This window comes from Pavona decussata, unplaced genomic scaffold, assembly GCF_977016875.1.
Source record: "Pavona decussata unplaced genomic scaffold, jaPavDecu1.1 SCAFFOLD_127, whole genome shotgun sequence".
Lineage (NCBI taxonomy): Eukaryota > Metazoa > Cnidaria > Anthozoa > Scleractinia > Agariciidae > Pavona > Pavona decussata.
In genome coordinates this window covers 607,501-622,500 of record NW_028145541.1, presented here as the reverse complement: position 1 = coordinate 622,500, position 15,000 = coordinate 607,501, and the positions used below count along the sequence as shown (strand labels likewise).

General features: G+C 40.2%; 1 protein-coding gene and 1 long non-coding RNA gene across 2 annotated transcripts in view; both read left to right on the top strand.

Annotated features, from left to right (window-relative positions):
• The first annotated feature begins 4,372 nt into the window (after positions 1-4,372).
• On the top strand, positions 4,373-6,154 carry LOC146469057 (uncharacterized). Its single transcript, XR_014867282.1, has 2 exons — positions 4,373-4,557; positions 4,912-6,154. It is a non-coding gene; the product is annotated as an uncharacterized LOC146469057 (long non-coding RNA).
• Positions 6,155-14,075: 7,921 nt separating this feature from the next.
• The window catches only part of LOC146469056 (uncharacterized), a 6,599-nt gene continuing 5,674 nt past the window's right edge, over positions 14,076-15,000 (top strand). Inside the window, exons 1-3 of the mRNA XM_085123604.1 lie at positions 14,076-14,601; positions 14,725-14,763; positions 14,856-14,912. Of these exons, the coding sequence (XP_084979730.1) occupies positions 14,319-14,601; positions 14,725-14,763; positions 14,856-14,912 (379 nt within the window). The 5' untranslated portion in view covers positions 14,076-14,318. The remainder of the gene's footprint in view (positions 14,602-14,724; positions 14,764-14,855; positions 14,913-15,000) is intronic.

The following is a 15,000-nucleotide window of genomic DNA, read 5'->3' as shown; positions in this document are numbered from 1 at the left end:
AGTTACTGGCCTAAAATGTTTCAGTACATAATGTAAGCGGATCCAAAATCGGCCAGTAGTTACTGGCCTAAAATGTTGCAGTATATAATGTAAGCGGATCCAAAATCGGCCAGTAGTTACTGGCCTAAAATGTTGCAGTATGTAATGTAAGCGGATCCAAAATCGGCCGTTAGATACTGGCCTAAAATGTTGCAGTATATAATGTAAGCGGATCCAAAATCGGCCGTTAGATACTGGCCTAACTGGCCCACTGTTTTCGACGCCATTTTGACGGGTAGACAAACAGGCTAAAGTTTAAAACACGACTGGACGCTTTCTTTCACTGCTACATCCCTCCAATTTTTTTCTTGAAATCCTTTTCCTAGTGCCAAAAGTTTTGTGAATTTTTCATTCTAAGCGATATTTTATGAAAATTATTTGACATCGGATTTCCATACAAACACTGTTATTTCAAGACGTGTTTGCCTACCCGTCGAAATGGCGTCGAAAACCGTGATAAGGTCTATTGGTTCATGCTTAGCGTGCGTATGTCGAGTTATGGATGCACGCGAGAAGTTTGTAAAGCACGAGAGACGCTTCTTGAGTGCTCTCCAAACTTCACAAGTGCAGCCATAACTCGAGATACGTTTAGTAAAAGTATGAACCACTTTTTTTATGACATGGTGAAAATAAAGTAAATTTTTCGTGGAAAGCAGGTTTTGTTCCTGATTAATTACCAAATTCCTAAATGTGCTATACAAAAACACAAAGGTAAAAGCATTTTGTCATATTTGTTTAATCTTAGCGTTTCATTAAACTTCGACAAACTTTTAAAAATATACATTATTTATGTTGTTGTCTCCCTGTAAAATGCTTTTTTATAACGGACATAGTGCAGGCATGCTTCTCTATCTGACTTGCACACGTCATCTGATGGACGCACGGCCGTGCGTATGTTGAGAAATGTACCATGATAACGCCAATAGGAATTAGACTAGAACTAACCAATGGTTAGGAAGTGCGGGCTAGAACACTTTTGAGTCGAAGGATTTTCAATAAAACTTTTGTTGAGCATTGAAATTGGTTGGTCATCGCGTTGGGTAGTTAGATTAAAAAACCTGCATGGCCGTGTTGAAGCCAGTCGGTATAGCGTACTGCGCAATATTTACATCCGAGATTCGATGGGTTGAAACGTCCGATTACACCCGGAACTATTGTGCGTTATTTAATCAAGGAAACGCTGTTTTCGAAGTTTTGATTCAAAAGATTTAAATACAATCAAATATAATTATGTGCAGCGTACTGGTAGCGGTCGCGCGTTTCCATTCTCAGCTTGTGAAACAGCGGCCGAAAAAGTCGCAGTTTAAAGAAAATTGTTTCTTTCTATTGTCAATCTCTTAAAAGTACGTTAACACTCCAATAATGCGAAGCTTTGGCTTTGAAAATCGAGTACACTGGCCGACGCGGCGGCCATCTTTTAAAATATGCTTGTTCGTGTGGAAATGGATTCTGATTGGTTTACGAGGATTTATCGATCGATTTTGGCCGAACATATTTTGATTCAAGATTCAAGATCGAGATCTTGCGTCCAAAATATTGCGGTCTCTCCTTGAGCCCGCAATTAGGTTGCACGCTATGTTATTACTTAGAATCGTTATCGTTAAAGCTTGCTTTTAAATGCATCAATTTTACTTCCCAAATTGTGTAAGTATATGCCAAATTTTGTAAGTATATGCCCAACACAAAGCTCCTTCAATTCATATCATCATGGCGAGGACGTATTTTTCAGTCTCAGACCATACCCGTTATCTTTTTTTTACAAGTATTATGTGTATAAGTGGTAACTAATATGCACACGTAGACATGTAGGCAAGAAAGAGACATGTACTCGTATATTTTCCAAGTGTTTATTCCTTAAATTGGCTTCCCGATCCCCTCGCGTTTTGCGATATTATCCATGCACAGAAAGTTGTGCTGAATACTGTTTCAATTCAGCACAAGTTACTGTGTTGGGGGTGTCATCCATTGGCCAGATGGACTCTTTGTCGTCGGGATTTTAATTATAAAATAACTGATGTTTGAAATAATTTAAATATTTGGTATACAATATGCAGCAAAATATAAAAAAGACGTTCGTTTTTTACAACAAAGTAGTAAGCGATGAAACATTTTAGTTTTGGTGTTTGGTATTTCGTTCCCAGGGCTTCCTAAAAATGGCGGATGATCGAACAGGTAGCGTGCGTGACGTCTGTTAAAGGTTGCTGAACCAATCGATAGCAATCGATGAACGGTTTTTGTGTAGGTATCGATACAAATTAACTAATTTTATCGATTGATATCGATTGAATTTCCAATCATCGATTTCCATCGATTGGATACCCCGGGAAAAAAACATTGAAAACCTTACTTTGAAAAGAGTCAGTATATTTTTATTATATAACAAAATAAAGCAGTTGTTTATATGTGCATTGTGTTTGTATCTTTGCTTGTTGAATGCTTGTAGCTAACACGGTGAACATGTATCAGGCATGGTCTAGCTTGCCCGTGTCAACAACGGAAACCACAACGTAAACCTCAACGTAAACGTGGCTTGAAAATACAATTTCGTGTTAATTCGAGATTATTCTGATTCGTTTAAATTGTACAGTGTGGCTGGAACCGCTGCTAATACATACTGCAACATCTTAGGCCAGTAACTACTGGCTTATTTTCCGTCTGTATATTAACACTTATTACATACCGCAACATTTTAGGCCAGTATCTAACGGCCGATTTTGGAACCGCTTACATTATACAGTCGAACCTGTATTAAGCGGCACCGTATTAAGCGGTCACCCTCTATTAGCGGTCAGTTGTCAAAGTCCCGAAAATTACTCCTCTTATTTACTGTAATTCTGACCTGTATTAAACGGTCACCTCTATTAAGCGGTCGCGGTCACCCTATACTAAGTCCCAGCGAGCTGATTCTTTTGTCTTGACCTGTTTTAAACGGTCACCTTGTAAAAGGAAACCACTTAAATACGGTAACAAATAGCGTGCAATTGAGCTTCACACAATCGTGGCGTTAATGTTTTACTAGTCTGTTTGAATACCATGTTCTTCTTCGTCATACCATTTTACCGCCGAACTTTCTTAACCAAGTAAGAGATGTATTCTGTGCAACCTGTATTAAGCGGTCACTTAGCCATTCCCCGAGGGTGACCGTTTAATACAGGTTCGACTGTATACTGCAACATTTTAGGCCAGTATCTAACGGCCGATTTTGGAACCGCTTTCATTACCTAGTCCAACATTTTAGGCCAGTAACTAACGGCCGATTTTGGATCCGCTTACATTACATACTGCAACATTTTAGGCCAGTAACTACTGGCCGATTTTGGAACCGCTTTCATTACCTAGTGCAACATTTTAGGCCAGTAACTAACGGCCGATTTTGGATCCGCTTACATTACATACTGCAACATTTTAGGCCAGTAACTACTGGCCGATTTTGGATCCGCTTACATTACATACTGCAACATTTTAGGCCAGTAACTAATGGCCGATTTTGCATCCACTTATTACATAGTGTGACATTTTAGGCCAGTAACTACTGGCTTATTTTCCGTCTGTATAATGTTAATCTTTATATACTGTGACATTTTAGGCCAGTAACTACTGGCCGATTTTGGATCCGCTTACATAATATACTAAAACATTTTAGGCCAGTATCTAACGGCCGATTTTGGATCCGCTTACATTACATACTGCAACATTTTAGGCCAGTAACTACTGGCCGATTTTGGATCCGCTTACATTATATACTGAAACATTTTAGGTCAGTAACTAACGGCCGATTTTGGATCCGCTTACATTACATATTGCAACATTTTAGGCCAGTAACTACTGGCCGATTTTGGAACCGCTTTCATTACCTAGTGCAACATTTTAGGCCAGTAACTACTGGCCGATTTTTGCATCCACTTATTACATAGTGTGACATTTTAGGCCAGTAACTACTGGCTTATTTTGCGTCGGTATATAGTTACTCTTTACATAGTGTGACCTTTTAGGCCAGTAACTACTGGCTTATTTTGCGTCTGAATATTAACACTTAGTACATACTGTGACATTTTAGGCCAATAACTACTGGCTTATTTTCCGTCGGTACATTAATACTGTCAAATTTTAAGCAGATAACTACTTGCTTAATTTCGTGTCGGTATATTAACTATATACTAAAACACCGACGAAAGTTAGTCGCTTAAAATGTTACACTATATAGACTGTGTTAATCGCATATTATGTCATAATATGTAGTGCCCAATGATCCAGTTTTAATAACTAACAATTATTACACGAGCGCGCGTTGGACATGAGAAAGATAACCAACGATGCGCTTAGTGCCTCGACCAGTGGTGGTTGGACACGGTCCGAAGAGCATCATGGTAGCAGTAATTGGCCAATCACATCACCGTATTCTTTCACCAGCGTTTTTAGGAAGGATCTTCACGCGAATGATTGCTTCGTCTTATTTACTGTTTTATTTACCGTGTAGACGGCTTTTCTTCCAAATGAAAGGATTCAACAAGTGACGAGGTATGTAGGTGACCAGTGATTGTATTTTCTCATAATTTCCTTAGTTATTGTCGTCAATATTCGACTTCCTCGCAAGCTTGTCCAATATGGCCGCTTTTCTCCACGTGCAATGATCAATGAACGCGTTTGCTTTTTGACGCTATATCGTCAGGGTTTCAGGAAAAAAAGTTACACCATTTGTTTAATAAAAAGTTGCTCTTGGATTTTAAGGCATCGCACCCCATCGCACCTCTCACCGTTTTTCTGCTATGTGCGTTTAAAGTTTGGCGATTGTGAGGAGCAAACAATGAGCGAGTCACGATGTAACACAAAGATTTATTGTGACGTTTTCCTCTTTGCTTGATTTGTCTCTAGGTTTACAATTAGAGCTCAAGTGAAAGCTCTAGCCGGCTGTTCTAAATGACCTGCTATTTCACCTCAGGACAAAAATGTTGAGGCTTCAGGGCTATGGACTGTTGGTAGATGTCGACTAAAATATCGGAAATATTATTATCACAAGCACAGATCCACAGAAAAATTAATAACTAAAAAGGGGAAACACTTGCGACTTAGTTCCATAAATTAAGAATCAGTTGTGCAGAAATTACATTCTACTTATACTTTTAAAGTATATCTTGTATGCTTGTACAATAATTTGCATGCCTGAGCTGTATATTTATACACTCTATGCATTAACTGACTGTATATATTTCCATATATTCCCATACAAGAAAATATTTGGTCACTTCAGGCATATATTTTACATCAAAAGTCAAGCATATATGAAATCTCTATTGATGATTTGGCTTATTACCTCTGTGCTTATTGTATTAATCTATAATTGTGTATAGATTGTATGTAATTTGTGTTGTTAATAAAAGGGATTGACAGCTGATTTGCAAGATGACCTTCAAAGAAGATGTATGCTAATTTGATCTCAATTACACTTGACCATTGTCAGTAGCTGAAATCTCTGGTATGCTCGGCAAACTATGTGGAGTCATCCACCTTCACATTGGTGTACGAGATACACTTCGATGTAAACAGGTCCTTAGTTTATGAGTGGGGGGGCATGCCTTGTGAGCAGAGTTCCCCTCAATTTGTATTTCAATATTTTTCCAATCCAATTACATAATTATTGGATATGTTGTAGGCTTTAAAGTGACAAGTACATGTTAAAGAGAGGGGGACATCTAATGTGACTATTAAATACTATCCTCCTTTGCCAAGTTTGATCTCAATTGCACTTGACTATCGTCAGTGGCGGAAATCTCTGGTATGCTCTGCAAACTATGTCGAGTCATCCACCTTCACATTGGTGTACAAAATACACTTCGATGCAAACAGGCCCTTAGTTTATGAGTGGGGGGCATGCCTTGTGAGCAGAGTTCCCCTCAATTTGTATTTCAATATTTCTCCAAATTATCCAATAACATAATCATCATAGATATGTTGTAGATTTAAAGTGACTAGTACATGTAAAGGAGAGGAGGACATCTAGTGTGACTATAATACTGTGCCCCTTTGCCAAGTTATGAATTACATGTGCAATATGTACAGCAGTTTTCATTATTATTGTTATTGTTATTATTGAAATAAAATAAAAACATAGATTTGATATTTGGTAGTCTGTCTTGTTAGTACTGAACTAGAAATCTTCCAAGATCAAAGAGAATATTGCTCACAGGTTTTTTGGAGTTTTTCACAAGGCTGAAGGTAAAGTCGCACAAGAGCCTAAGTGGCCCATACGGCCGGAGCTTAGCCCGGTTTCTGTAGCATGAAGCAACTAGGAGTATTGCTACTCCCCCCTGGATGGGATGCTAGTCCATCGCAGGGTTACCCCCAGCAGTATGTCGCCGGTACCCATTTATACACCTGGGTGAAGAGAGACAATGTGGAGCAAAGTTTCTTGTCTAAGGAAACAACACAGCAATGAAGAGACCAACCCGGCCTCGAACCAACGACCCCCAGATCCTCCGACCGTCCGATCGAAAGTCCGACGCGCTAACCACTACACCACCGCGCCTCCCACAAGGCTGAACCACTGTAGTAATGGGAAAGGGGGATGGGGGGGGGGGGGGGGGGGCAAAACTTTTGTGAAGTCAATATTTTTATATTGTGTGCTATCATAGTTTGTTGGACTATGGAATCATTTTTGAGCAGCTATTTGTACTTACTCTGAATTTTTATTGTTCATTTGTGATTCCTTACCACCCTACTATTTGGCTTTCACACTCTCTATGTTTGAGGGTACTAATGTACATAATCTCCATAACATTGTTTTGTGTATTGATGTTTGTATTAAAAGGCCTTATTTTCTTTTAAATATATAATTAAAGAGGGAGCATGCACCCAGGGCCCACTACACTGTCTTTCCATACAAAGTAAGGGTCTGCCCAGTAAAGGAAGGTAGAGTATTTGGCATTGTTTACAAGGTTTTTTTTGACTTATTTCATTCAAGATCAATTTGATGTTTTCATTTCCCTCATGCAACATGTGATGTAATAAAACAAATTATTATTGAAGAACTTGTTGTGTCAAACATATATTTACTAATTTAGTACTCCTGTGTGGCTAAAATTTATGACTCTTGCAAGCTGAACTTGTGTGAGAGCTTTTTTCCATGTCCCAGTCTCATTGGCAACCAGTATACAGAATGGTTAAACGAAATTCCTATCCAGTAAGGCCGTGAAAATCTTCATTTCCCTACAATCCTTGTTAACTTCATTTCGTTTTATATTTCATTGCCAGATTTTCGAGTCCGTGATCGTACATTATAATTCAAAAGGTACGATTTCATATAAGGACAACAGGATTGGTTTTGCAATTGTATGGAAGTGATTACACTGATTACATGGAGCAGTTTCGGCTGTACCGGCTTTCGATCGATCGATCGCTAGGATCGCCGTGTAAACCCAACGTTTTGGGCGTTAAATTAGTCAGTCGATGCGCGCTTACGGTAACCGGAGAAAACTTATCGAATAAATTACCGAATTAACCGATTTTCTGCCTTTTTGAAGCGAAAATTTGTCATTCCTTGAGATCTGCACAGCACGAAGGTTTGTTACAACTGACCACGAACCGACAACTCGCCCCAGCATGCTTTGCGGACCGTGTCCAACCACCCTCTGGTCATCCTTGTGCAATGAAAATAGCCAAGTCTAGCAATATTTCTTGGTTGTCTCACATGTACGCACAAATTTGAAAACCAATCCTTCCTCCCACTTCTTTGCTTTCCTCTTCCCAAATCATTTCCACCGCATTTAATTTCCCGTCTTCTCAGTATTTGTATCGCGAGGATCCATAGGCTTAAAGAGGCAATGGGATGGCAGGCGGGAGCCGAGCAAATGGAAACTGACAGTTTCGTAAAGATTTTAACGGCCTTGCCTTTTGTTCGTTTATGTAGTGGTATCTCAGTATCTCAGTCCTTCATTCAAGGTTGAGTGTTTTTGTACAGCTGCACACCACAAAACCTTGGTTAGTTCTGTTTTAACAGTACCTATAAGGAGACAACCCGACCTTGTTCCATGCACACTTTTATAAAAATCGGCTTTACTGGCCAATGGAAAGTTATGGCTGAAACCTTAGTTCTCTACACGATATTTTTGTTTGCCTTCATCCTTGTGTGCAACTTTCACGCTTCAGGTAAGTACGGCCATTGTTGCGATTGTGCGACCATTATTGGCTCTCACTGCTTGCGACATTGATCCCCGTGTTGTGCTTTTGGTTACTGTATTCTTGAGTCCCCAGGTTCGTTGCCAGTCGAGCTGGCTTTCTCTCGTGAAAGTAGGAGTGTCGATGGTAGATCCTTGACGTGCTGAGATGCCGAGATTGTATCTGAACTGAAGCCTCATAAACGGCAATAGCTGACAAGCTCAGAAAACAGGCTTTCATGACCCGGTTTACAATCAGACGTTTCTTTAGACAAAACTTTACGAGACTGTTTCTCTTTTTGTAGGGACGATTTCGGTACATCTCCGGCAGAAAGTGGGTTGGTTGCCTTGGTTAAAATGCCGGATATTTTTTGGCCGAGAAAATGAAACATTAGCTAGGTTAATAATGAATAAGCAAATCCAAGCGAGCCATCATTATAGCTTCCCCGCGGCAGTCATTTTGTAGCCAGTCGCTATGATAATCACACAAAAACGTGTTCGAAGACACCGCTATCAGGTCTTATTCAGACATGGCAGTTTGACTTGAAATGCAATGACAGCTTTTTCCCTACTTTCTTTAAAACGTGGTCGGTCGATGAGAATCGACACTATCTCGAGTTTATGTGGATAGCCATTGTTGGGATTTCGAATGTCTCTCTCTTCCAAGCGGTATTTTCTCTTCGAATGAGGATGTGTTTTTTTTCAGTCTTGTTTACTAAACTATTTCTTGCGTCCTTTACCTACGCCTACCAAATTCAGTTCATAATTCATGAAAGTATACTCAAGTAACTTAAGGCTTGGTTTTTTATCCTGAAAACCCACAGCCAAAATCTTTGATCCTTAAAAGGACCCTTTCTTCTCTGTTTACAAAAAAAAATTGATCAAAGAAAATGTATTCAATAATCTTTCTGTCGTAAAAGTGTTCCTAACTGCCACTTGGCAATTCCTGGGTTCATAACGTCAAATAACTTGAAACAATTACACTCCAAAATCGTTAAAACGTTCGGCATAACGATGACGATGACAAACTGTTTGCCAAGTTTCAAGGAGATTGGACAATTTTTTTAATGCTTCCCTTCCAAATAGGCTGGGCAAAGTTGTTCATTTGCATGTCCAGCTGGAAGAGACGCGTCCCTTAGATACGTTCAGTGAGCAGGTGTTTGCGCTTTATTAACGAAAAATATTTATTTTGGTTCTTTGTACGCTGCGTTTTTAACATCATTAATTCCACCTGAAATGAAAACAAGTGCTTCTGGCACGTGAACATGCATGCCCAAGTCTTTAGAGCTTCGCGAAGTAACGTACGCTCCCATAACAAGTAAAAGTAATTTCAGTAAAAGTAGTATGTGTTCTTTCATCTCTTCTTTACATGTGTGTTGATCCGGCATTGGATGCAGAAAACGAAAGAACTGAATTTTAAAACGTGACTGGCAAAAATGGCATATTTTTTTATATACTTGCACCAGTTTATGTATAATAAATTTCTGCCGTAAAAAAGCACATGGCCGCGGTCTGAACTCGGTCGTTCATCAGTACTTCAGTTAATCGCGTTGTTATCGCTTTAATCCTATGCTTTAACTAGGGCCGTTTTTGAGAAACAGTTTAAAATAAAAACTAGCGATATTAGAAAAAATTAGGTTTTTTGTCACAAATAAAGAAAGGCCTGAAACTTTTCAACGTTTATTTGCATAAAAAACTGTAAAATTTGCATTTCTATGTACCTTATATCATAAATTGCACTTCAGGAGTTTAAGATGAAGATGACAAAGAGCTGTCAAAAAACATGGCTTCACATTGGTCAGTTTTGATAGCAATGACAGTTTCGATTCTTTTCACATTTGTATCGCTATTGGTATTTTGCGAAACAAGGGATCTAGCGATCGAGAACAGTTTTGGAAGGAAGGGAATAATTCTTAGTGCCATCGTTCACTCTTGCATGTGTAATAAATCCCTTTTACTTTCGGTTTGTTTCGTTTCGTTTCGCGGAATACCGAAAAGCGAAGAACGAGCAATATATCGAACGGTAAATCACTACATTTGTTAATGCGACCGAGAATGATCATTCTTGTGTCCAGATACAATTTGATTAACGGATTTCGCTTAAAAACTGGTGCTTTTAAAAACATAATTTCTAAAACTAAAGTTAAGTGAAACGCGAAATCTCTCGTATTGAAAATTGTATGTTTCGTATGTACCGTATGTTTCTAGTTCATTCGGCCTTATGTGATCGGTCTTGTTCATGACGCGCCTTTTTATTCATTCCAATTCAATTGTGACAAGTTTGGAATAAATGGCTTCAGGTTTAACGGCCAGTTTTGACTGACAGCAATGACAGTTTTCTTTTTTTTTTAACTGATTTGCACATTTATTACATATTCAAGATTTGCGATTCATCGAAATATAGCTTTAAAAGAACAGGAAGATTGCAATCATTGTTTCAACTTTGCTTGATATATATATTCCTGGTGCTCAAAGCCTCGAAGAAATGATGTATTTTCCCCTAATCCTGCTCTCAAGGATGCTTGTTTTTGCTTGTGGAAATCCAGGTAAGAAGACGTACTATAACTTTAATCGCAGCGGCGTTACCCGGCCATAACCAGTAACTGATCTAGAAACACGTGCATGTTTTTGAAAACGTCTCAAGAGTTAGGAATTATATTTTTTGTGGTAAACCCACAAATAAGCACTATAACCCTTTTCAATTTTGTGAGAGTATTTCGCTGTTTATGTCTCAATTCTCCTACATTGCCACACATGGCGATCCGAGCAAAGTTCAAATTTCACGCATGACTTCACAGACGCCGTTTACGTTAGATATCCTTAACACGCTTCTTTAGAAAGTGATCTAATATTGTAAAATCAGTGCTAACTTGTGGAAATGATAGTTTCAGCAACTAGCGATTTGTGGGCCTGTTATTTGGAAACCGTGAAAACGCTTCCTGTGTAGAGAGCTCAATAAATAGTCCGGCTGACTTATCAGCCCATTTCTTTGCTATAAGGTGCAGGGCTCGAGTGATTGGCAAATACTAAACAGCAGTGGACGGCTGCCTATATACCGCCAAGGGACTAATACTTGTTTTCGGGGACACAAGAAGCAGCAACAATATGAATAGCCTGCGTAGCTGGCGGTTTTTATGGGTGGCTCACCAGAAAGCCGGGCACGAGAGTCAAAACGAGTAGCGAAGCCGCGGGGAAATGGGGCGAGGGCAACGAGAAAGCCGCTCGTTGACGCGGCTTCGCCGCGACTGTCGCTGTTCTCTCCCCATTTCACCCGTAGCTCCACCACTCGTTTTAGCCTGGCTTTCCCGCCCACCAAAACCGCCAGCTACGCAGGCTACAATATGAACAATAAGCTCGCTCAGACTTGCCCGCGGGGATGCACAATTTGTGAGCGGCATGCGTGGTAGCCTCCCACGCAGTCGTTTTTAGGGTACGAGTCCCCTAAAAACGACTGCGTGGGAGGCTACATGCGTGGCAGACGTGCGAGGCACTCAGGTTAGCCTAAAAATAGACTGCAAGCAGTCCCTTTCTGGTCAGTCGAGCGCAGCGAGACTGGTGCGAGGAGAAATAAACGAGAAGAGACCTTTTTCCCGCCTCTCCCCAAGCCCCCCCCCCTCCGCTCGTTCGCTCCAGTTTTTTCGCGCTCGGCTATTCTGCGCGACCTCGACTATCCAGAAAGGGACTGCTTGCAGTCTAGCCTAAAAAGCACTCCGGTTTTCCTAAAAAGCACTCCGGTTAGCCTAAATAGCACCAAGGTTAGCTTAAATAGCTCCCCAGTTAGCATTTATGTTGGGGGTTGTTCATGCCTCGCTGACTCGCATATTGTTTTCAATCAACCCGGATATTGGTTATGTTTTTAAAATATAGGCGAAATTTAGCAAGCATAATCATTTTTTGAGTCTAGTCTTGCTTAATTACATTTACCGTGGCTAGTAAATTCCAACTGAAAAACGGTTCGCGTGTTTCCTTTTCAGTTGGCTGGGCACCTTACCATACATTACCATACCCCAAAACAAAGGGAAATAAAAATAAAACCAAGGATAATTGAACCGTTCATCGATGGGCTCTAACAGGCTGAATGGCCTTGCATTAGCGAAATCCCTGTGGACCCGCCCGAGCCTCTACAGCGGTGGCATGCTAGCGGGCACAGCTAACTTCGTTGCCATTTAGAAATGAAAATCCTCAAATGGGAACGGCCGAGACCAAGTTTTATGAGCCTGCGAGACTGAGCACCCCCCCCCCCCCCCCCCCCATAAACCCTTCTTTTCACGAAATCTCTGGTCAGGCAAACCTGGTTTAGGTCGTTGTTATCTAAAGCCTTCCTATAGGAACACACCGCCAACAAACACATTAAACAGCCGCATACAAGAGCACAGAGCCCCTAAAGTAGCATTTAAATAGCCCCCTCCCCCCCCAAAAAAATTCACCTCAATCTAGATGGCCTTAAGGGCTCTTAGCGGAATTTTTGTCAAATAAGGTTTGATCCCAGTGTTTTGGTTAAACGTAATCATCATAAAGACCCTAAATTGCTAGGCCCGGAATTAAACCATGGATACTGCCTCAGTCCTTATTTTTTTCTGGCTACGGCCCTGCGTTATTACGACCACATTTTCACGGCCCGAAGGTGGTCGTATTAACGGGGTTCCACTGTATTGAAAACACGACAAACATTGGCAAAGTAAATTGACGAGTTCATGATGCGAAACCAAAGAACTTGGGCGGCCAACTAGGACAACAAACATTAGAAGACTTAGGGCCTCTTCGATATGAGCCCGGTCGACCGGGCTGGCTCGGTTTCCGAGGTCTTGCCTCGCCACTCTTTTCTTTACAAAAATTTCGATGTGTTCATATGAGAAGGCGGGCTGGCCCGGTTACCGAGATCTCGGTTTTTGCGACCGAGATCTCGGTAACCGAGCTGGAAATTTTTCCCATATGAACACTCCAGCCCGGATACCGGGACTGACCGGGACGAAACAATTTTAACCGACCATGGTTTGTAAGGTCGCTGACAAGTCAGGGAAATTGTTTTTATACAGGGTTAATCCCACGATTTTAGGCTATTCAGGATGTTTTTGTATTTGTGTTGAACTTAAGCCTCCTGAATAAATGTTATGTTAAGTCGGAACGCGGGTCCACCCGTTTCAAAGAGCGAAATTTATGTACTGTTTTCATAACAACTTTTTGCCTCCTTTGTTTTTCAACTTGTTCAGTTTTTACAAACAGTCAAATTCATGGCTATAGCACCAGAACTGCCAACAACTATCGCGTGCGTCATTGCCGAACTAATCTGAAAAAATTCACAATTCTTTACCAATTCCTAAAGATCTGGAATTCCCTTCCTGTTACAATCACTTCTCTGACAAGTTTTTCCAACTTTAAGAATAAACTGCTAGAGTTTTTAATAAAATAATCACACTGAATTGGCAAAGCCGCTCACTTGTTGCACAAACTATGTAAGCATATATTGTTAGACTGACGCTCCCACTAGAAAAAACCAGTTTGACGAGAGAAAACAAGATTGACTAGTCCAGAAGTTCGGGCTGCGGCGGCTTCAAAGAGTTGAAGCGTTTCAAGCAGAGCCTCCTTTTCTCCTCCTCAGTTGAGAAGAAGACATAAGGAGGCTCTGCTCGCAGGGTGACAAGAAATATACTGCCCTTTTCCTTCTTGATTGAAACGATAACAAAGGTAGAGAAAATACATGTGTTTATCCCAAAATCCTTGAAGAGAAGGGTACCCTCCGGTACTAAACAAACGAAGAGGATCTTTCTCCAGTTTGCAACGATCCATAAACAAATAACCGCAGCAGATTCTGACTTTATTGCATAATAAATGTATATAATTTAATAAGAGCAGCATTTTGATCCAAGCAGGTAATCAAGGTTGAATAACCATTAATAACTGCTTACCTTAAACTGCGGTTGATTCTAGTTCATTGAGAAGCTACCATGATGAAACAACACAAGCTTACTAGTTTTCTTACGTTTATAATATCAAGTAACCTTTTTACATATTCCAGTAGATGGAGGCATATTGAATAAGACGATTACAAGCTGCAAGGAAGCTAAGAATCCTCAGATAGTCCTATCATGGCCAGCAAAAACTGGTACCACAGTGAAGCTGCCATCGGTGATGATAAAGAACCCGCAATTTTTTGGTAAAGACTTCTCTTATTTTTCTTGGGACTGGAGGTCTTTAGCTTCTCATATGGAAAGCTGGAACTTCATCTTAGGATTGAACTTGACAAGGGATGTTCACATCATCAACACAGCCAAGTATGGTATAGACTGGAAAGGTTTCCTGGTGATACGAAATGTTTCACAAGATGATGAACTGGAATACCGGAACACATTCAAAAAGAAAAATGGCAATTATAAACGATCTTATATCATCTTTCGTATCGTTAACGAAACTGGTAAGCATTTAAATGTACTGTTATGTAATTTATGGCTTCTCCATCCATACATCACTATGTACTAATGGTCTCCTAATGTGGGTTGAACATATCACTATATATTTTGTTTTTATTTTGATTTAGTTATCCCAGCTATGACGTATCCACCACCTCTGGAAACAGGTAGTTTGATCATCAATCATATAGAGCTTATTTGTAAGAGACGGCCTGAAATGACTCGAATTGATGAACACTTCTTGTCTTTTTGCTTTAAGGAACCGCCTCCCCTGTACCAGATGTTGAACGAATCATGACGGGAGAGCATAGCACAGGTAGCTGGCTCATCAAAGTATGTAACTAAGCTCATTTGAAGATTTCCTCAATCGACTTCGAATGTATAACACTTGTTTGTTTGTCAAT